Source organism: Gallus gallus, chromosome 16, assembly GCF_016699485.2.
Source record: "Gallus gallus isolate bGalGal1 chromosome 16, bGalGal1.mat.broiler.GRCg7b, whole genome shotgun sequence".
Lineage (NCBI taxonomy): Eukaryota > Metazoa > Chordata > Aves > Galliformes > Phasianidae > Gallus > Gallus gallus.
The window spans coordinates 1,270,699-1,290,994 of NC_052547.1; the positions used below are offsets into that span (position 1 = coordinate 1,270,699).

The following is a 20,296-nucleotide window of genomic DNA, read 5'->3' on the forward strand; positions in this document are numbered from 1 at the left end:
ATGGAGCAACAGCTTCGGACCATTGTGAGCCTGAGATGCTCAACCAATGAGTGCCAGGAGAGGCTTTGCCTGTGTTGGACCCAGGGAGAAAACGGAGTGGATTTCACTGATCAGGTGCGCAATTTCTGCCTTGGCAGTAGGGGGCGTGCGCCCGTTGTTGCAATCATGGACAAACTGCTCTTCGCAGAGATCTCAGCCTGATTCGAAATTGTAGACCTGGAGCGTGTTTCTCACAAAGCTGCAAACATCAGCCCGAGCTCCAAGGTGGGCGAGGAGGGCCCAGGGAGCAAAGGGCTTCACCGTGGTGCTGGGCATAAGAGACATAACGCTGCTTTCTGTGTGTGCTGCTGTATGCGGGACAGCCGGCATTGCAGTGGTGAATAAAGCCCGCTTTGATCAGAGATAGTGTCTGGATCAATTCCTTGGGTATAACCAACAGGTGCGGGTTCTCCTTTCCCCCCATGATGGCTCAGAGCCAAGCACAGCTGTGTGGGTTGGGCTCTGTACTGCAAAGGACCTCCCACAAACCGTCTGAACCAAACACTGCTGTTTCCAGCAGGAAATTAGAAAGATGCAGCATAACCACAGGAACGTTCTGTCAGCGTGGTTTGGCTTCCCCAGACAGATCCTCTGCCTGCACACACTGCTCAGCTGAATGGTACCAACACCGCCTTTGGCTTCTCACATGTCTTCACATGTCAAACTGCACTGAACTCCTTCCTGCTTCTCTTGCTCCTCCATCTTGCCTTCTTTCCACTTTCCACTCCCCATTCTCTCTCCTTTTTCTCCCACCTTTCTAATCCTCCCGAGCCCCTCCTTCAGTCCTTTCTTCTATCCCCCCCATCCTAACTGTCCACCCCACAGCAGTCTGTGTAAATACCAATACTGAAGCACAAGGTTTCCACGCCTGCAGAGGGAGAACGACTGAACCATTTCTCAGAGCACAAAGCAGCACCAGAACCCCCAGCACACCAGAGGAGAAGGATCCAACAAGGTAAGGCTGGGGATGGGGAGCAAAAGAGTGGAATGGGTGGAAAAAAGGGAAACATAAAAAGGAAAACCACTTCTACCAACATCTGCCTTCCAGTTCTGACCCCCAGCTCCCAGAGGAGGATGTGCAGATATTGCTGCTGGAGTCCAGTACTTCCACACCCACTATTGGAGAAGGAGACCAACAGGAAACATTTTCAGAGCCCAAAGCAGCACTGCAGCCCCTTGGGCAGAGTGGAGAAGGACCCCAATGGGGTAATGGTGGGACTGAGCAGGAAGGATAGCATGGGGGGGAACAGGAGTAGAAGGATGTGCCCCCACCCGCTCGCTGCTTCCCAGGTTCCTGGTGCCATGGGATGGGAAGAAGGAGATCCCGTGTACAGCTCATTGCTGTGTGTGCAGCACTGGGAGCCCTCATCCTCGTGCTGGTGGTGATATCGACCGGTGAGTGCCACCAAGCGTCCCAACAGTGAGAGGATGCCTCAGGTTTGGGTACAGAGCAGGGATTTGGGGTTTCCAGCACATGGATGCGCTCCCCAAGCACAGCCCTGCTCCCATGTGCTATGGGGCAGCCATTCGGTGCCTTACACCACACTCTGCTCAACCTTCCCAACCTCTGCGACACTCCCCGGGGCTGCAGCACGTCACAGTGCAGCCCATCCCCCACCTCTGTTGGAGGGAGGTGAGAGAAATGCAGATGTCCTGCCCTTTGCACCACATTTGTCCAATTCCTCTTTTCAGCGTGTTGGCGGGTCCCTGTGCCACATTTCCCAGTTTGTCCACGTGTGCCCCAACGCCTGGGTCGGATTCCAGGGGAAATGCTATTATTTATCGAAGGAGGAGAATGATTGGAACAGCAGCAGGGAGCACTGCAATGCCCACGGAGCTTCCCTGGCCACCATAGGCAGTGCGGAGGAGATGGTGAGATGGGGACATGAGCCCAAAGCTCTGGGGAAGGCACCAGGCTGGGGAGGGACAGCAGCACGTTACTGCCCCACCCCCTCCCGCATCCATCTGGGGGACATCCCAAGATGTGCACCTCCGGGGGCAGCTCTTGTGCCATGGAAGCACAAACAAGCTTCTTCCATGCAGCAGAATGCAGCGCCTTGCAGCCTGCTGGAGCCTGAGTTGTGGGTGGGACAGATGCTAAAACCTCCTAACATTCAACACTCTCTTCCTTTAAAGGATTTCATGATGCGCTTCCAGGGCCTGGCAAACTGCAGGATTGGGCTTCACAGGGAAGAAGAGGACGCCCAGTGGATGTGGAGCGATGGCACAGCCTTCACCAACTGGTCAGTCTGTCTGTCCAGCTGCCACGACTTCCCACGGGCTCTCTTTGAGATGGGGATCTTCTCCTGGTGCCACAGCCGTGGTTTCGCATAGGCTGCTTGGCTCAGGCTTGGTGCTCCACCATGAGCCCTTTCCTGCCCTCCTTCCCCAGAAGAGGCAGCCCCAGCTTTTCTCAGCAGATTGGGGCACCTTTCCCATTCTCCTCCCTCTTGGGCACAGGTTTGAGCTGCGAGGTGGAGGCCGATGTGCATACCTGAACGGGGACAGGATCAGCTCATCCCTGTGCCACCTACACAAGCACTGGGTCTGCAGCAGAGCTGACCACTACGTCCTCTGGAAGCAAATGGTGCACCCACAATGAGAGATCCCATCACCACCAACCTTGTGCCAGTGCTGCTGTTGTATTACAGTGTATTATCTTGCAGCCCGATGTCGTTTCTAGTCAATTACTTTGTTTCTGCTCAGATCGTTGCTGCCGTGTTGTTTTTGGGCCCATCTCGCTATCCTTTTCCCTGTTCTCCTTTTCTGGGGTGCAGATCTGTGGGTCCCTCTGCCCCGCTACTCACGGAACCGGGCCGAACCAGCCCATAAACCACTGACATTGTGGATGAGGTGCTACGAGATGAGGCTGAGGAGCTCAGCGGTGGTGATGGTGATAGGATGACTGTTGGACGGGATGATCCTGTAGGTCCTTTCCAGCCCTGTGCCTCTATGATTCTGCCATCATTCTGAGCCACTCTCTGTGTCCGGGCCGTATTGTTTCAGGCACTCTCTGTCCTCATTTTCCTCTCACAGACAAGTTCCGTTTGCACACCTGGGCTGGAGATGATTGCCTTTCAGCAGCTGCTGAACTGTGCTGCACAGAGATGAGGGAGTTTCAGTTTTCAGTTTCTCCATGTCCCACCGGGGGGGGGGGAAGGAAGGGGAGCTGGAGGTTGGCACCAGGAGGTGGGGGATGGGGGGTGACAGAACCGGCACCACAGACCCAACACAGCCACTGAGTGTATTAATACTGCTGTTTCTCTTCTACTTTTCTTAGTAAACACAGCCTGTCTCAGCACACGAGTTCTTTCCTCTTTCCTGATTCTCTCCTTGTCCCAGTGGGGGACAACGACTCTCAGGGGGCAGCGACTCGCAGCTTTCTGGTGCTGAGCTGCCACCAGATGGATCACAGCCCCCAACACTCAGCACGTGGGGCTGGAAGGGTGGAGGCAACACCAGATCTCACCACAAATCCTTAAAGCAAAGCATTATTGGTAGAACAGCTCAGTACCCGCCGGTCACAGCGTTGATCTCCTTCCCTAATTCTTTCCAGGGCTGTTTGTTCCTTCCTCCCTTGCAAAGCATTTTTCCCTCCGAGTAGCCATGTTGGTTACCACCTCTGGGTTCAGCCTGGGCTCCTTTCTGCTGTCACCGCTTTGTACACTGCACATGCTCACATCACAGCGACCACAGGTTTGTTTGCTGCTGGTGCTCAGCAGCACCGTCCTTCTCGCCCTTCAGGAACCACACAGCAGAAGCACTTCACACGGTGAGCACTCTGTTGCACATGGCCTGAAACAGCTGTTCAAGTTTTGAATCTATTCATAGAATCGTAGAATCATAGAATGGCCTGGGTTGAAAAGGACCACAGTGTAGATGGAGTTCCAACCCCCCTGCTGTGTGCAGGGTCGCCAACCACCAGACCAGGCTTTCCAGAGCCACATGCAGCCTGGCCCTGAATGCCTCCAGGGATGGGGCATCCACAGCCTCCTTGGGCAACCTGTTCCAGTGTGTCACCACCCTCTGTGTGAAAACCTTCCTCCTAATATCCAACCCAATCCTCCCCTGTCTCCGTTTAAAACAAAGATGAGTGGTGCGGTTCACTCAGTGGAAGGAAAATAAACCTGAAATATTTTTCAACTCTTTCAAAGGGCAGATAATAGCAGGACAAGGGGAAATGGTTTGAAGTTGAAGGAGGAAAGATTTAAATTGGATATCAGGTGGAAGTTCTTTACTAGGAGAGTGGTGAGGTGCTGGAACAGCTGCCCAGAGAGGCTGTGGATGCCCCGTCCGTCCCTGGAGGTGTTCAAGGCCAGGTTGGATGGGGCTCTGGGCAGCCTGGGCTGGTATTAAACATACAGGTTGGCAGCCCTGCCTGTGGTGGGGCAGATGGAGCTGCATGGCCCTTGAGGTCCCTTCCAACCCAGGACTTTCTAAGTTTCTATGATTCTGTCGTACTCACCCCCCAAACCAGAAATGGGAACTCTCCCAGCAAAAGGCACCATGAGAAAAGGAAGGCAGAGCTGAGGAAGACAGAGAACAAAGAGGCCGCGCCGCAGCCAGGCCACCGCAAGGGCGGCACGGTAGCAACTGGGCAGATCAATACAACAGGAAAGGTGTTTCAACAGAGGTGTGATGACAAAAGGAAAGGCACAGCAGCGAGATCATGGAATGGTTTGTGTTGGAAGGCACCTTTAAGATCATCTAGTTCCAACCCCATGCTATAGACAGGGTCGCCTGCCTCTAGACCAAAATGAAGGTTGAGCCCTCCAGACTGTCACGCTGCAGGTGGTTTTAATGCAAAATATGCCCACGCGTCGTGGAATTCCAAGGTCACAGCCTAAACCAACACATGATGATTGATCTGGATAGGCTGCATAGCTGGGCTGAAGCCAATGGGATGGGATTCAACAAGACCAAATGCCGGGTCCTGCACTTTGGCCACAATAACCCCAGGCAACACGACAGGCTTGGGGCAGAGTGGCTGGAAGACTGTGTAGAGGAAATGGACCTGGGGGTGTTGATTGACGCTAAACTGAACATGAGCCAGCAGTGTGCCCAGGGGGCCAAGAAGGCCAATGGCATCCTGGCTTGTATCAGAAATAGTGTGGCCAGCAGGAACAGGGAAGTAATTATCCCCCTGTACTCAGCACTGGGGAGGCCGCACCTCGAGTACTGTGTCCAGTTTTGGGCCCTTCACTGCAAGAAAGACATCGAGGCCCTGGAGCGTGTCCAGAGGAGGGCAACAAAGCTGGTGAGGGGTCTGGAGCACAGGCCTTATGAAGAGCGGCTGAAGGAGCTGGGGTTGTTCAGTCTAGAGAAGAGGAGGCTCAGGGGAGACCTTATTGCTCTCTATAACTATCAGAAGGGAGGTTGTAGTGAGATGGGGGTCAGCCTCTTCTCTCGTGTGACTAGTGATAGGACGAGAGGGAATGGCTTCAAGCTGCGCCGGGAAGATTCAGGCTGGACGTTAGGAAATACTCCTTCTCTGAAAGGGTGGTCAGGCACTGGAATGGGCTGCCCAGAGAGGTGGTGGAGTCACCGAGCCTGGTGGTGTTCAAAGAGCGTTTGGACGTTGTGTTGAGGGACATGGTTTAGCGAGAACCATTGATGTAGGGCAAATGGTTGGACAGGATGATCCTGTGGGTCTTTTCCAACCTTAGCGATTCTAGGATTCTATGATTCTATGAGCACGTGACTGCCTGGAGCGGACGGGGGCTGGAGCCACCCTTTCTGTCTCAGTGATGCCTCTGGGAGCACAGTGCTGTCTGAGTCTGCGCAGGCTCCCTTTCCCCCCACCCTTTCCTCCTGCAGCACAAGGATGAACGCTGCGTTCCTCAGCTCACCCCTTTCTCCAAACTGTTACTGGGAGGGGTGAGTTCATTTCTCTCTGATATCTTTCCCTACAGCACCTATTTCTCAAATAAAGGCCGTGTCACCGCCTTTGTTTGCTCTACACCACGTTCACCCAAAACTTCTCAAGGCTTCAGCCCCGTGGCTCGGTGAAGCTCCCTGCCACGCACAGCCCTTCCCTCAGAGACTTTTTTTTTACACTAAAAGTGGAGAAATTTAGGTTAGATGTAAGAGGGTAATGTTTTACTCAAAGGTGAGGTCCCAGCACAGGCTGCCAGGAGAAGCCGTGGATAACCCCCCTCCGGGAGCATCCCAGGACAGGCTGGATGAGACCCTGAGCAGCCTGATCTGGTGGGGGACAAACAGCCCACAGCAGGGGGCTGGAACCACATGGGCCTGAAGGACCCCTTCAGCTTCAGCTTCAGCTTCAGCCATTCTATGATTCTGTAACTCTTTCCAGGCACGGGAGACCTCAACTGCACGTTGTGTGTGTGCTGGGAGAGGGCCAAATAACAGCATTTTACAGCCAGGAAAATAAAGACAAAATCACCTCTCCAATGTCCTGCTGATCACTTGATAGAATCATAGAATCACCAGGGTTGGAGAAGACCTACAAGATCATCCAGTCCAACCCCTTCTCTTCTGTGCTGTTTTTCAATCAAGACCCTAAAAACACATCCTGAAGTTCTGTACCACAGGAAAATTTGGGAAAACAGGGGGAGTTTGACCCCTGCTTTCCCATGTATGAAACAAAGAAAGAATAAGAAGCGACTATACCGTATCCCAAGAGAGAAACTGAAGCGTTTTGTTTGTTGTCAATTTCATCACACAGACAGGAGGTGCAATAGAGGAAGGGAAGCAGATTGCTCACCCCTTTCAGAACACTCCACGATCGCAGGGGAAAACTCCGCCAAGGAGGGATCCCCAACCAGAAATCCTCACCCAGTGGCTGTCAGCTCTTCTGTGGGGTCTAAGAGGAGTGCAGCCAGGCTCAAACCCTTCCTGCTGCACAGCTGCATCGCCTTCACCTCTGCTGCCAGTGCTGAGCGGTCCTTTCCCAGGTGATCCATCAGAGGGTCAGGCTGGGACTCAGCAGTTCCCATGCAGGCAGCGATGCTATTGGGGCAGTGACACTATTGGGCAACGTTATGGGGTAGAGACACAATGGAGTGGTGCTGCTATGGGGCAGTGCAGCTACGGGGCAGTGAGGCTTTGGGGCAGTGATGCTATGGGCCGGTGCTGCTTTGGGGCAGTGCTGCTATGGGGCAGTGAGGCTTTGGGGTGGTGCTGCTATGGGGCAGTGAGGCTTTGGGGCGGTGCTGCTATGGGGCAGTGAGGCTTTGGGGCGGTGCTGCTATGGGGCGGTGAGGCTTTGGGGCGGTGCTGCTATGGGGCGGTGAGGCTTTGGGGCAGTGATGCTATGGGGCGGTGCTGCTATGGGGCAGTGAGGCTTTGGGGCGGTGCTGCTATGGGGCGGTGAGGCTTTGGGGCGGTGCTGCTATGGGCAGTGAGGCTTTGGGGTGGTGCTGCTATGGGGCGGTGCTGCTATGGGGCAGTGAGGCTTTGGGGCGGTGCTGCTATGGGGCGGTGAGGCTTTGGGGCGGTGAGGCTTTGGGGTGGTGCTGCTACGGGGCAGTGCTGCTATGGGGCAGTGAGGCTTTGGGGCGGTGCTGCTATGGGGCAGTGAGGCTTTGGGGTGGTGCTGCTATGGGGTGGTGAGGCTTTGGGGCGGTGCTGCTATGGGGCGGTGCTGCTATGGGGCAGTGAGGCTTTGGGGCGGTGCTGCTATGGGGCGGTGAGGCTTTGGGGCGGTGAGGCTTTGGGGCGGTGCTGCTATGGGGTGGCTGTCACAGTGGGAAAGAACAGCACGGTGGAAAGGCGATACAGGAGAGGAATGGCAAAGGGACAAACAGGAAAGGAACGCTCAGCGGTCTGCGAACATCTCGGCTCACGGGGAGATACCCCCCCAGGGAGGGATCTCCACGCACAGAGCCTTCCCAGCCGCTCTCAGCCCTTCCATGAGGTCTCAGAGCAGTGCGGGCAGGCTCCGCCCCTCCCGCTCACACCGCTGCACCGCCTCCAGCTGTGCCGCCAGGGCTGCCCGCTCCTTTCCCAGGTGCTCCATCGCTGGGTCAAGCCGGGACTCGGCAGCTCCCATTGGGGCACGAAGAGGCCGAGGCGGCCGACGGCAAACGGCGACCGTCCCGCGGGAACCGCGAGACACGGGAGAGGATCTCAGCCGTCGGCCGGGCGGCGCTTCGCCCACGGGGACAGCGGGCAGCAACCGCGGGAAACGCGGCCCGGTGCGTCCGCAGGCCGTGAAGCAGCGCAGGAAGCGCAGGGACACGGCGGGGAACGACCCCGGCGGACTGAGCGGCGCTCCGCTCTGTGACGTCATCACGGCCCGCCGCGGCGCCCGGTGATGACATCACATCCGGCCTGGAGCGGAAGCGCAGTGTGGACGGGCGTGGAAGGGGAGGGGGCTGATGGAGAAAGAATGGCGGTGCTTCCGTGCCTGGGGCAGCGCTCCCGTCCCGTCCCGTCCCGTCCCGTCCCGTCCCACAGCGCTGCGGGAAGCGATGGCAGCGGCTGCAATAGAGCACGCTTTGCTTACTGCAAACTCCGCGTCTTTACGATGGGCAGCGGCTTGGCAGGATGGGCAGAGAAAGAAATCGAAGGAGTCCCGAAGGCGTGTGACTCCCTGAAGGTATTGGCCAGTGCAGATCCCGGGAAGGTTGTGGCTGTGCAGAGGCCTCTTCTGCACGGAGGCACTGGGTGAGCTGCCAGCAGCTTCCATTGCTGCCCAGCTAAGCGTACCCGAAGTCATGGGCTGTACCTGAAGGGGGCCTCCAGGAAAGCTGGGATGGGGCTGTTTTGTAAGGGCGTGGAGCGACAGGAGGAGGGGAAATGGCTTTAGAGTGGAAGAGGGTGGATTTAGACAGTGGAGCAGGTTGTGGATGCCCCCGCCCTGTGAGCATCCTGGTGTGGTGGGAGGTGTCCCTGCCTCCAGCCGGGGATGGAAGTGAATGGTCTGAAAGGTCCCTTCCAACCCAAACCATTCTATGGTTCTTTGTAAACTGCAGGGAATTGCAGAGGAGAATGGCTTTAAGAAGCCAATAGCACTAGAGATGCAGCGTGCAGTTCAGAGAGCACCTCTGTGCAGTGAGGTCAGAGCGTGCCTGAAACAATACGGCCCGGACAGAGAGTGGCTCAGAATGATGACAGAATCATAGAGGCACAGGGCTGGAAAGGACCTACAGGATCATCCCCTCCAACAGTCCTCCTATCACCATCACCACCGCTGAGCTCCTCAGCCTCATCTCGTAGCACCTCATCCACAATGTCAGTGGTTTATGGGCTGGTTCGGCCCGGTTCCGTGAGTAGCGGGGCAGAGGGACCCACAGATCTGCACCCCAGAAAAGGGGAACAGGGAAAAGGATAGCGAGATGGGCCCAAAAACAACACGGCAGCAACGATCTGAGCAGAAACAAAGTAATTGACTAGAAACGACATCGGGCTGCAAGATAATACACTGTAATACAACAGCAGCACTGGCACAAGGTTGGTGGTGATGGGATCTCTCATTGTGGGTGCACCTTTTGCTTCCAGAGGACGTAGTGGTCAGCTCTGCTGCAGACCCAGTGCTTATGTAGGTGGCACAGGGATGAGCTGATCCTGTCCCCGTTCAGGTATGCACATCGACCTCCACCTCGCAGCTCGAACCTGTGCCCAAGAGGGAGGAGAATGGGAAAGGTGCCCCAATCTGCTGAGAAAAGCTGGGGCTGCCTCTCCTGGGGAAGGAGGAGCAGAAAGGGCTCATGGTGGAGCAACAAGCCAGAGCCTGGCGGACCACGGTAAACCACGGCTGTGGCACCAGGAGAAGATCCCCATCCCAAAGAGAGCCCGTGGGAAGTCATGGCCTGGACAGCTGGACAGACAGACTGACCAGTTGGTGAAGGCTGTGCCATCGCTCCATGTCCCTTCCTCAGAGCTTTGGGCTCATGTCCCCATCTCACCATCTCCTCCGCACTGCCTATGGTGGCCAGGGAAGCTCCGTGGGCATTGCAGTGCTCCCTGCTGCTGTTCCAATCATTCTCCTCCTTTGATAAATAATAGCATTTCCCCTGGAATCCGACCCAGGCGTTGGGGCACACGTGGGCAAAGTCTGGGAAAGGTGGCACAGGGACCCGCCGACATGCTGAAATGAGGAATTGGACAAATGTGAGGCAAAGGACAGGAAATGTGAATTTCTCTCACCTCCCTCCAACAGAGGTGGGGGATGGACTGCACTGTGTTGTGCTGCAGCCCCGGGTGCTGTTGCAGAGGTTAGGAAGGTTGAGCAGAGCGTGGTGTAGGGCACTGAATGGCTGCCCCACAGCACGTGGGAGCAGGGCTGTGCTTGGGGAGCGCATCCATGTGCTGGAAACACCAAATCCCTGCTCTGTACCCAAACCTGAAACATCCTCTCACCATGGGGACACTTCTTGGCACTCACCGGTCGATATCACCACCAGCACGAGGATGAGGGTTCCCAGTGCTGCACACACAGCAATGAGCTGCACACGGGATCTCCTTCTTCCTGTCCCATAGCACCAGGAGCCTGGGGGGCAGAGAGTGGGTGGGGACACGCCCTTCTACTCCTGTTCTCCCCCATGCCCTCCTTCCTGCTCAGTCCCCACCATTACCCCATTGGTCTCCTTCTCCACTCTCCCAAGGGGCTCTGTTGCTGCTTTGTGCTCTGAAAATGTTTCCTGTTGGTCTCCTTCTCCCATAGCGGGTGTGGAAGTATTGGACTCCAGCAGCGATATCTGCACATCCTCTTCTGGGAGCTGGGGGTCAGAACTGGAGGGCAGATGTTGGTAGAAGTGGTTTTCCTCTTTTTTGTTTCTCTTTTTTCCACCCATTCCACTCTTTTGTTCCCCATCCCCAGCCTTACCTTGTTGGGATCCTTCTCCTCTGGTGTGCTGGGGGTTCTGGTGCTGCTTTGTGCTCTGAGAAATGGTTCAGTCGTTCTCCCTCTGCAGGCGTGGAAACCTTGTGCTTCAGTATTGGTATTTGCACAGACTGCTGTGGGGTGGACAGTTAGGATGGGGGGGATAGAAGAAAGGACTGAAGGAGGGGCTCGGGAGGATTAGAAAGGGGGGAGAAAAAGGAGAGAGAAAGGGGAGTGGAAAAAAGGAAAGAGAGAGGAACAGGAAGGAGCAGGAAGGAGTTCAGTGCAGTTTGACATGTGAAGACGTGAGAAGCCAAAGGCGGTGTTGGTACCATTCAGCTGAGCAGCGTGTGCAGGCAGAGGATCTGTCTGGGGAAGCCAAACCACGCCTACAGAGCATTCCTGTGGTCATGCTACATCTTTCAGAGTTCTCTTTGCTTGCTTCAGACGGTTGGTGGGAGGTCCTTTGCAGTACAGAGCCCAACCCACACAGCTGTGCTTGGCTCTGAGCCATCATGGGGGGAAAGGAGAACCCGCACCTGTTGGTTATACCCAAGGAATTGATCCAGACACTATCTCTGATCAAAGCGGGCTTTATTCACCACTGCAATGCCGGCTGTCCCGCATACAGCAGCGCACACAGAAAGCAGTGTTATGTCTCCTATGCCCAGCACCACGGTGAAGCCCTTTGCTCCCTGGGCCCTCCTCGCCCACCTTGGAGCTCGGGCTGATGTTTGCAGCTTTGTGAGAAACACGCTCCAGGTCTACAATTTCGAATCAGGCCGAGATCTCTGTGAAGAGCAGTTTGTCCGTGATTGCAACAACGGGCGCACGCCCCCTACTGCCAAGGCAGAAATTGCGCACCTGATCAGTGAAATCCACTCCGTTTTCTCCCCTGGGTCCAACACAGGCAAAGCCTCTCCTGGCACTCATTGGTTGAGCATCTCAGGCTCACAATGGTCCGAAGCTGTTGCTCCATTATGTTTCCATACAATGTCTGTTAGCAACCCATTGTCTTTGGATATGTTCTTTACATTTTAGGGAGATAGGAGGCAACATTTTCAACAATCGACACACTCCTCCTGTCCTGTGCTAGCCTCTCCCCTACCCTATAGAATTTCCTTACCTGGTGTCTGTGCCAATTCTACCCAGATCAGAATGCCCCAGTCTCAACTTTACTCTGTTCAGCAGCTTTCTTTGAGAAAAGCACCCTAACCTACATTACAGACAGAAATACTGGAAATTTCCACTGCAAAAACACAATCTACCTCTCACACATGGCTGACCGGGTCCTTTCTCCAGGTGATCTGTCAGTGGGTCAGGCCAGGACTCAGCAGTTCCCATACAGGCAGCAATGCCATGGGGAAAGCAATACCATGAAGCATTGCTATGGGGCACTGACACTAAGGGGTGGCAACAGTATGAGGCAATGATAAGCAGCAGTGATATTACGGGGGACTGCTGTGGTGAAGTGATGCTAAGGAGCACCAGTACAATCAAAAAGATTAAAGAGGAGGAAGGATGAGACAGGAGAGGAAAGGCAAAAGGGACAAAGAGAAAAAGATCACTCAGTCATCTGAGAACACCTCAGCTTATGGGGAAAAACTGCACAGGAGGATCTCCAAGCACACACCCTGCCTCACTGGCAGTCAGCCCTTCAATGGGTTCCAGGAGAGATGCAGCCAGGCTCCACCCCTCCTGCCCACACCACTGCATTGCCTTCACCTGTGCTGCCAGGGCTGACTGGTCCTTTCCCAGGTGATCCATTGCTGGGTCAGGCCGGGACTCAGCAGTTCCCATACAGGCAGCGATGCCATGGGGCAGCTGTGCCACGACCTGTCTGGGGAGGAGAAAACATTCCACAGCGCTGCAGGAAGAGGGGGAGCAGCTGTGGTTTTCTAAGTTCTCTCCTCCTACTCAGCTGTGGTTCTGCCCACAATGGCGGTTGGTGCACTCAATGTGGGAGGGCCTCCGCAGTACACAGCCCAACCCGCATGGCCGTGCTTGGCTCTGAGCCATCAGCTGAAAATGAGAACCCACATCCGTTGGTGATACCCAAGTTATGTATCAGGATGATATCTCTGATCAAAGCAGGTTTTATTCACCATTGCAATGCCGGCTGTCCCGCATAAAGCAGCACACACAGAAAGTAGCGTTACATCTTTTATGCCCAGCACCACGGTGAAGCCCTTTGCTCCCTGGGCCCTCCTCGCCCACCTTGGAGCTCGGGCTGACGTTTGCAGCTTTGTGAGAAACACGCTCCAGGTCTACAATTTCGAATCAGGCTGAGATCTCTGCGAAGAGCAGTTTGTCCATGATTGCAACAACGGGCGCACGCCCCCTACTGCCAAGGGAGAAATTGCGCACCTGATCAGTGCAATCCACTCTGTTTTCTCCCCTGGGTCCAACACAGGCAAAGCCTCTCCTGGCACTCATTGGTTGAGCATCTCTGGCTCACAATGGTCCGAAGCTGTTGCTCCATTATGTTTCCATACAACGTCTGTTAGCAACCCATTGTCCTTGGGTATGTTCTTTACCTTTTAGGGAGATAGGAGGCAATATTTTCAACAATCGACACACTTGTTCTGTCCTGTGCTTGGCTCTCCCCTACCCTATAGAATTTCCTTACCTGGTGCCTGTGCCAATTCTACCCAGATCGGAATGCTCAGTCTCAACTTTACTCTGTTCAGCAGCTTTCTCTGTGAAAAGCAACTTAATCTAAACAACATACAGAAATACTGGAAATTTCCACTGCAAAAACACAATCTTCCTGTCACACGGCCGACTGGGTCCTGACACGGTGGTGGGGTCTCTCATTGTGGGTGTGCATTTTGCTTCCAGAGGACGTAGTGGTCAGCTCTGCTGCAGACCCAGTGTCTGTGTAGGTGGCACAGGGATGAGCTGATCCTGTCCCCGTTCAGGTATGCACATCGGCCTCCACCTCGCAGCTCGAACCTGTGCCCAAGAGGGAGGAGAATGGGAAAGGTGCCCCGATGCGCTGAGAAAAGCTGGGGCTGCCTCTCCTGGGGAAGGAGGAGCAGAAAGGGCTCATGGTGGAGCACCAAGCCTGAGCCAAGCAACCTCTGGGAAACCACGGCTGTGGCACCAGGAGAAGGTCCCCATCCCAAAGAGAGCCCATGGGAAGTCATGGCTGGGACAGCTGGACGGACAGACTGACTCTCCCCTACCCTATAGAGTTACCTTACCAGGTGCCAATTCTATCCAGATGGGAATGCCCAGTCTCAACTTTACTCTGTTCAGCAGCTTTCTCTGTGAAAAACAACTTAATCTAAACGACATACAGAAATACTGGAAATTTCCACTGCAAAAACACAATCTACCTCTCACACATGGCTGACCGGGTCCTTTCTCCAGGTGATCTGTCAGTGGGTCAGGCCAGGACTCAGCAGTTCCCATACAGGCAGCAATGCCATGGGGAAGCAATGCCATGAAGCATTGCTATGGGGCACTGACACTAAGGGGTGGCAACACTATGAGGCAATGATAAGCAGCAGTGATATTATGGGGGACTGCTGTGGTGAAGTGATGCTAAGGAGCACCAGTACAATCAAAAAGATTAAAGAGGAGGAACGATGAGACAGGAGAGGAAAGGCAAAAGGGACAAAGAGAAAAAGATCACTCAGTCATCTGAGAACACCTCAGCATATGGGGAAAAACTGCACAGGAGGATCTCCAAGCACACACCCTGCCTCACTGGCAGTCAGCCCTTCAATGGGTTCCAGGAGAGATGCAGCCAGGCTCCACCCCTCCTGCCCTCACCACTGCATTGCCTTCACCTGTGCTGCCAGAGCTGACTGGTCCTTTGCCAGGGGATCCATTGCTGGGTCAGGCCGGGACTCAGCAGTTCCCATACAGGCAGCGATGCCATGGGGCAGCTGTGCCACGACCTGTCTGGGGAGGAGAAAACATTCCACAGCGCTGCAGGAAGAGGGGGAGCAGCTGTGGTTTTCTAAGTTCTCTCCTCCTACCCAGCTGTAGTTCTGCCCATAGCAGTGGTTGGTGCACTCAATGTGGGGGGGCCTCCGCAGTACACAGCCCAACCCGCATGGATGTGCTTGGCTCTGAGCCATCAGCTGAAAATGAGAACCCACATCCGTTGGTGATACCCAAGTTATGTATCAGGATGGTATCTCTGATCAAAGCAGGTTTTATTCCCATTGCAATGCTGGCTGTCCCGCATGCAGCAGCACACACAGAAAGCAGCGTTACGTCTTTTATACCCTGTTACCCAATGTTGATTTCTTCCTCTCATGGTTCTTCATTGGCTGAGTGCTTCAGGTTCACAAGTCTTCCCGACGCTCACCTGAGCACAAATCATTGCTATCTGAACATGGATACTGCTCATTGTTTTGCTTCTCCTCCTTCAATTCCCTATCACTCGGGGCTTGTCTGTCCAGCACCAGCAATTAGCAGTCTTCCAACATAACGAGCCCATTGATATCCCTGTCACAGTGTTTGGGAGTGGGATGTGCAACCTGTCTGTACCTCCAGGCTCAGAGCTATTCCAGACGGCTGCACAGAGCAGAACTGCAGTCTCTGTACCAATAAATGACCCCATCCACCTCATCTCTGTGACCATCAATTACTAAGTTGTGCGGGCAGCCCCGAACCTTCCTGTTTCGAGCCATGGACTCCTCGTCCCCTCACGCCCTCTGAGCTTACGCTCTCACTTCTGACAAGCCTCGAGAACGAGATCTGCCTGGCACCCGGTGACGTCGCCCGCGCTCACGGTCTCCATTGGCCGGGATGGGCGGAGACACCAATGGGGTCGCGGGGCGGGGCCTGGGGTGTCCGCGGAGTGGAGCGGTGCGGTACGGTGCAGAGAGGTGCGGTGCCGTGCCGTGCCGTGCCGTGCCGTGCCGTGCCATGCCATGCCATGCCATGCTATGCCATGCCATGGGTCCGAGCGAGGCGGTGTTGCTGGGGCTGCTGCTGGGCGCCCTGGGCGCGGCGGCGTGCGGTGAGTGCTGCGGGATCGGGCTGCCCCCGGCACCGGGACCCGCGGCTCCTCGCTCCCCGACGCCGGGGCTGCGTCCGCGGGACCCCCACCCGCGGCTCACCGCTCTGACGCCGTCTGTCCCCGCAGGGTCGCACTCCCTGCGCTACTTCAAGACCAGGATGACGGATCCCGGCCCCGGGATGCCGCAGTTCGTGATCGTCGGGTACGTAGATGGCGAACTCCTCTGGAACTACAACAGCCTGGGCCGGACGGTGCGGCCCATCGTGGGCTGGCTGCCGCAGGAGGACCAGGAGCACTGGGATGCAGAGACCCAGAAGGCCCGGGACGTTGAGCTGCATTTCTACGAGTTCCTGGGCAGGCTGCAGGTGCACTACAATAAAAGTGGAGGTGAGCGCGGCGGCAGCTGCATTGTGATGGGGCTGGGATGGTGACTCCGTGCAGTGAGGGATCCATGAGGCGTCTGCCAGCTCCACTGAGGCCTGGCCTTGCCCCACACCCGGCTGTGCTGGGCTGTCCATGTGTGGTGGCACTGTCCCTGGGCTCCTCCGATCCTGAGCCCACCCACCCCATCCCAGCCCCACAGCACTCCTGGTGCCCCACAGCCCATGAAGCCCCTCACCCCCCACCCCTGCTGTGCCTCAGGGTCTCACACACTGCAGAAGATGATCGGCTGTGACATCCTGGAGGACGGCAGCATCCGAGGGTACGTTCAGTATGCATTTGATGGGAGGGACTTCCTCGCCTTTGATATGGACACGATGACGTTCACCGCAGCTGATGCGGTGGCAGAAATCACCAAGAGGAGGTGGGAGGAGGAAGGGATATATACTGAGGGATGCAAGCATGAGCTGGGGACCATCTGCGTCCAGAACTTGAGGAGATACCTGGAACACGGAAAGGCAGTGCTGAAAAGGAGAGGTGAGGATGGGAGGGGGACTTGGGGCTGGGCTGGGTGTGGGGCAGGGGCTCAGTGTGGGGTGCTCAGCCTGGCCCACAACGTCACCCATCTGCAGAACGGCCTGAGGTGCGCGTGTGGGGGAAGGAGGCCAACAGGATCCTGACTTTGTCCTGCCGTGCTTATGGCTTCTACCCGCGGCCCATTGCCATCAGCTGGATGAAGGACGGCATGGTCCGGGACCAGGAGACCCACTGGGGGGGCATCGTGCCCAACAGCGATGGCACCTACCACGCCTCGGCTGCCATTGATGTGCTGCTGGAGGATGTGGACAAGTATTGGTGCCGCGTGGAGCACACCAGCCTGCCCCAGCCTGGCCTCTTCTCATGGGGTGAGCCTGGCAGCGTGGAGTGCGTGGGGTTGGGGTCTGGGGGGCCACCCTTTCCATTCCTGACAAAGCCACTCTACTCCCAGAGCCGCAGCCCAACCTGACTCCTTCTGTGGCCGGGGCAGTCGGCGCCATCGTGGCTGTCATTGCTGCTGTCGTTGGAGTCGTGGTGTGGAAGAGCAAGTCAGGTAAAGGTAGAGGGCTGGGGGGGGAAGGTGTACTTGGGGGGGGGGGGGGGGGGGGACGTGCTCAGAATCCCTTAGGATTGCCCACTCTTTGACATGAGCCTGGTGCTGACACTTTTTTCTGTCTGTAGGGAAGGAGAAGAAGGGTTATGAAGCAGCACCAGGTGAGTGCCAAGGGCAGAACTGGCAGAAGACTGCCAGTGCTTGGGGTCAGGGCACTCTGGGGCCCCTTGTTGCTTCTGGGGTCACAGTGCAGGTGGTGGCATGATGCTCTGTACTACACAGCGAGCACAGACACAGGGCTCATTGCTCTCCCTTCCTTGCAGGCCACGATGGGGAATCCAGTGTCTAAGCCATGGTTAGAGTGTGAAACCGGGACTCAGGAGGGGTCCCTGTGGTTGGAGCGGTCCCGGTTCCCTGCGCTTTTCCGTTGGGCCCACAGCTGGGACAATACTGGGCCCACCCTCCCTGGAGAACCCCCAAGGTGGTGAGTCGGGACGGGGACGTGGTCCCATATGACACCACCTCTTCTCACCCGCACAGGAAGTGAACTTTCCATCTGAGTGCTGTGCTACTTCAGCCAGCCCTGCATGCACGTGTTTGGAGTGTGTGGGTGTGTGTATCTGTGTTTGCTCAACTTCCTGCATCTCCTCGGGCTGACACAGTGTGTGCTCCCCTGCTCACACACTGTTTCATACAGTTAGCACATGGGTTCTGCCCTGTGCTAGGCTCTCTCCTACCATGTAGGATTATCTTACCCGGTGCCTGTGCCAACTGTACTCAAGTCGGAATGCCCCAGTCTCAACTTTGTTCAGCTTCTTTCTTTGTGAAAAGCAGCTCTCAGCGCTGTGCTCATGGCAGTCAGCCATTAGCTTCAAAACCGTGTTGGGCAGCTCATGCCTTGTATGGGTGCTGCTGACCAGGCTTTGAGCCAAGCTGGCATGGTTTTGTAATTTTGCCATTGGTATTCCACATCATAGCATCATGGACAGCCCGGGTAATTACAGGGTTAATAGTCCGGTTCTGTGGACTGACAACGATCCAGATACCTGCTTCTCAAAAGAGAAGAAGAACTGCATATCCCAGAGGACCTCACGGTCAGAGAGGGAAGATACGGCACTGAAATCACGGGATATGAGTTGCGTGATCAGGCTCACACTCTCTCTCTGACAGCCACGCAGAGTGCTGGGTGTGCTTCCGAGCTGTGCGCCTTCATTCAAGCAGAGCTTTCGGTTTTGGAAGCTTTCTCTTATTTTATCTTATTTATAACCCGTACTTTCAATTCGATTGTATTATATTGTGTTATCTTGCATTCCAATATGACAGTTAGTAAAATAAGTTTTCCACCTTAGATTGTGGCCACTGCTCTGTTCTTTTTCCCTCTCTGAGCCCAGCTCCCATTCCCCTGTCCCCTTTCCCTTCCCATTTTTGGGTGCCAGGGGGCCCACAGGCCAACGGCCTCCCTGTCACGGGCATAGACTGATCTAGATTGAGCTAGATAACTCCGTGACAGCTTTTGGTGGAGAATGCGGGCAATCTGAAGCTTTTAACGCTAACAGAGAAAAGAAAGGATTTCTTTAAGCTGGAGACTGCCAGACTGCAAGGCAGTGCTAGTGTGACCTTCATAGATGAGATTATGGTCTGGGCAGTCTGCCGAACTCCGGACACTGTACCCCGTTGTTGTTGTTGTTGTTGTTTTTCCCCCATTTTAGCAGCTACCAGCTATGAGTCTGCTCTTTATTGCAGGAGCGTTGTATAAGGGATTAAGGACAATCATGATCTTGGGAAATTATTGGCCTATAATTAACATCATGATTTCGTGCTGTGGAATTGTGTTCATGTATAACCAAATAAGGGCCCTGATGGAGACACCTGCCTGGTACCTTTATGCAATGTGGTATCATTTTAAGTTTGACACTTTCAAACCAGTTTCCAGGCTTTCTTCTCAGTTTGTCACGTGTTTTTTCAACTGCCGAGCTGGAGCTCATACTCTTGTGCACGTTATCGATCTCCTTGAATGTTTTCTTCTCCATTTGTGTTATGTGGAAGAAGTCTCCTCCAAAACCAGAGAATGCTGACTGGCAGGGAATATGGAGAGGTTTAGGAGAAATCTTAGAAGCGTGGGGACCCGCAATGTCATGGCACTCCACTCTTGAACACCTGTGGGATCCCAGGAAACGAAGCCAGTATTTGAGTCAGGGATGGTGTGGCTCAGATAGATCGAAGGAGGTACGGCTTATTTGGGGCTTGGCTTGTGCTTACCGTGCTCTATGTAATACTATTCTGGAGAGAGAGAGTTTCCAAGCAGAGGTTGAAGCCAAAGGGGGAAATCTCCAAGTCAAATCTGATCAGTCACAGGAGACACCAGTAGCAGTGTCAGCTGCCCCTGTGGAAGGCAAGAAATGGAAGTGGGTGTCCACGCGTCTGGAATGGAAAAAAGAAGCAGCAGCTGTGGAGGAGGAGGTAGAGGAAGATCCAGGCCAGGGGGCCTCCTCAGAGCCACGAAAGGCAAAAGCAAAAACCAAGAGACACGGAGAGGCGAGTGATGAAGAGGAAGTCTCTATTTCTGTTTGCCGACCTCTGAAGATGACTGAAATGCAAGGCTCAAGGAAAGAGTTTACACGGCATCCGAACAAAACCCTTGTCACCTGGTTGCTTCGCTGTTGGGACGGCGGGGCCAGTAGCTTGTCTCTGCATAGTAACGAAGCCCGCCAACTAGGAGGCATTGCCAAAGACTCATCTATTGACAGAGGGATTAGTAGATGTTTGGATGGAGCCACCACCCTCTGGGAACGAATGTTAGTAGCCGTCAGGGAAAGGCATCCCATCAGAGACAGTCTGAAGCCTGTGATGTAGAAGTGGGATACAGCTGAAAAAGGTATCCAGTATTTGAGGGAAATAGCTGTGGTGGGAATGGTGTATGACCCTAATTTTGCTCCTAATGATCCACGCCAAGGTCATGATCTGGAGAGAATGAGGACGACGCCTGATATATGGCAGAAACTCACAAGAACAGCAC

General features: G+C 55.0%; 3 protein-coding genes and 1 pseudogene across 6 annotated transcripts in view; 3 read left to right on the top strand and 1 right to left on the bottom strand.

Moving 5' to 3' along the window:
• LOC124417250 overlaps positions 1-2,744 on the top strand; it is a 45,822-nt pseudogene extending 43,078 nt beyond the window's left edge.
• Positions 1-11,208, bottom strand: part of LOC124417247 (C-type lectin domain family 2 member I-like) — a 21,076-nt gene extending 9,868 nt beyond the window's left edge. Inside the window, exons 1-3 of one of the 3 annotated variants that reach the window (XR_006931616.1) lie at positions 10,832-11,186; positions 10,391-10,495; positions 9,842-10,093 (exon numbers count right to left, since the gene is read on the bottom strand). The gene's annotated coding sequence lies outside the window, so the exon portion shown is untranslated. Of the gene's footprint in view, positions 1-9,841; positions 10,094-10,390; positions 10,496-10,604; positions 10,738-10,831 lie in introns of those variants that run through there. The other 2 variants (XR_006931617.1, XM_046901584.1) reach the window with 2 other exon arrangements.
• Positions 1,371-20,296, top strand: part of LOC124417251 (C-type lectin domain family 2 member E-like) — a 63,500-nt gene continuing 44,574 nt past the window's right edge. Inside the window, exon 1 of the transcript XR_006931620.1 lies at positions 1,371-1,434. The gene's annotated coding sequence lies outside the window, so the exon portion shown is untranslated. The remainder of the gene's footprint in view (positions 1,435-20,296) is intronic.
• Positions 2,991-18,628, top strand: LOC121106926 (class I histocompatibility antigen, F10 alpha chain-like). 2 transcript variants are annotated; one of them, XM_040648773.2, is made up of 7 exons: positions 2,991-3,811; positions 15,936-16,196; positions 16,452-16,727; positions 16,823-17,095; positions 17,179-17,280; positions 17,409-17,441; positions 17,604-18,628. In XM_040648773.2, exons 1-7 carry the CDS (start codon positions 3,646-3,648, stop codon positions 17,627-17,629), a joined length of 1,137 nt encoding a protein of 378 aa, XP_040504707.1. In that variant the 5' UTR covers positions 2,991-3,645; the 3' UTR covers positions 17,630-18,628. The 2 variants fall into 2 exon arrangements, with proteins under 2 accessions (XP_040504707.1, XP_040504706.1); XM_040648772.2 differs by lacking the exon at positions 2,991-3,811 and adding an exon at positions 15,483-15,809.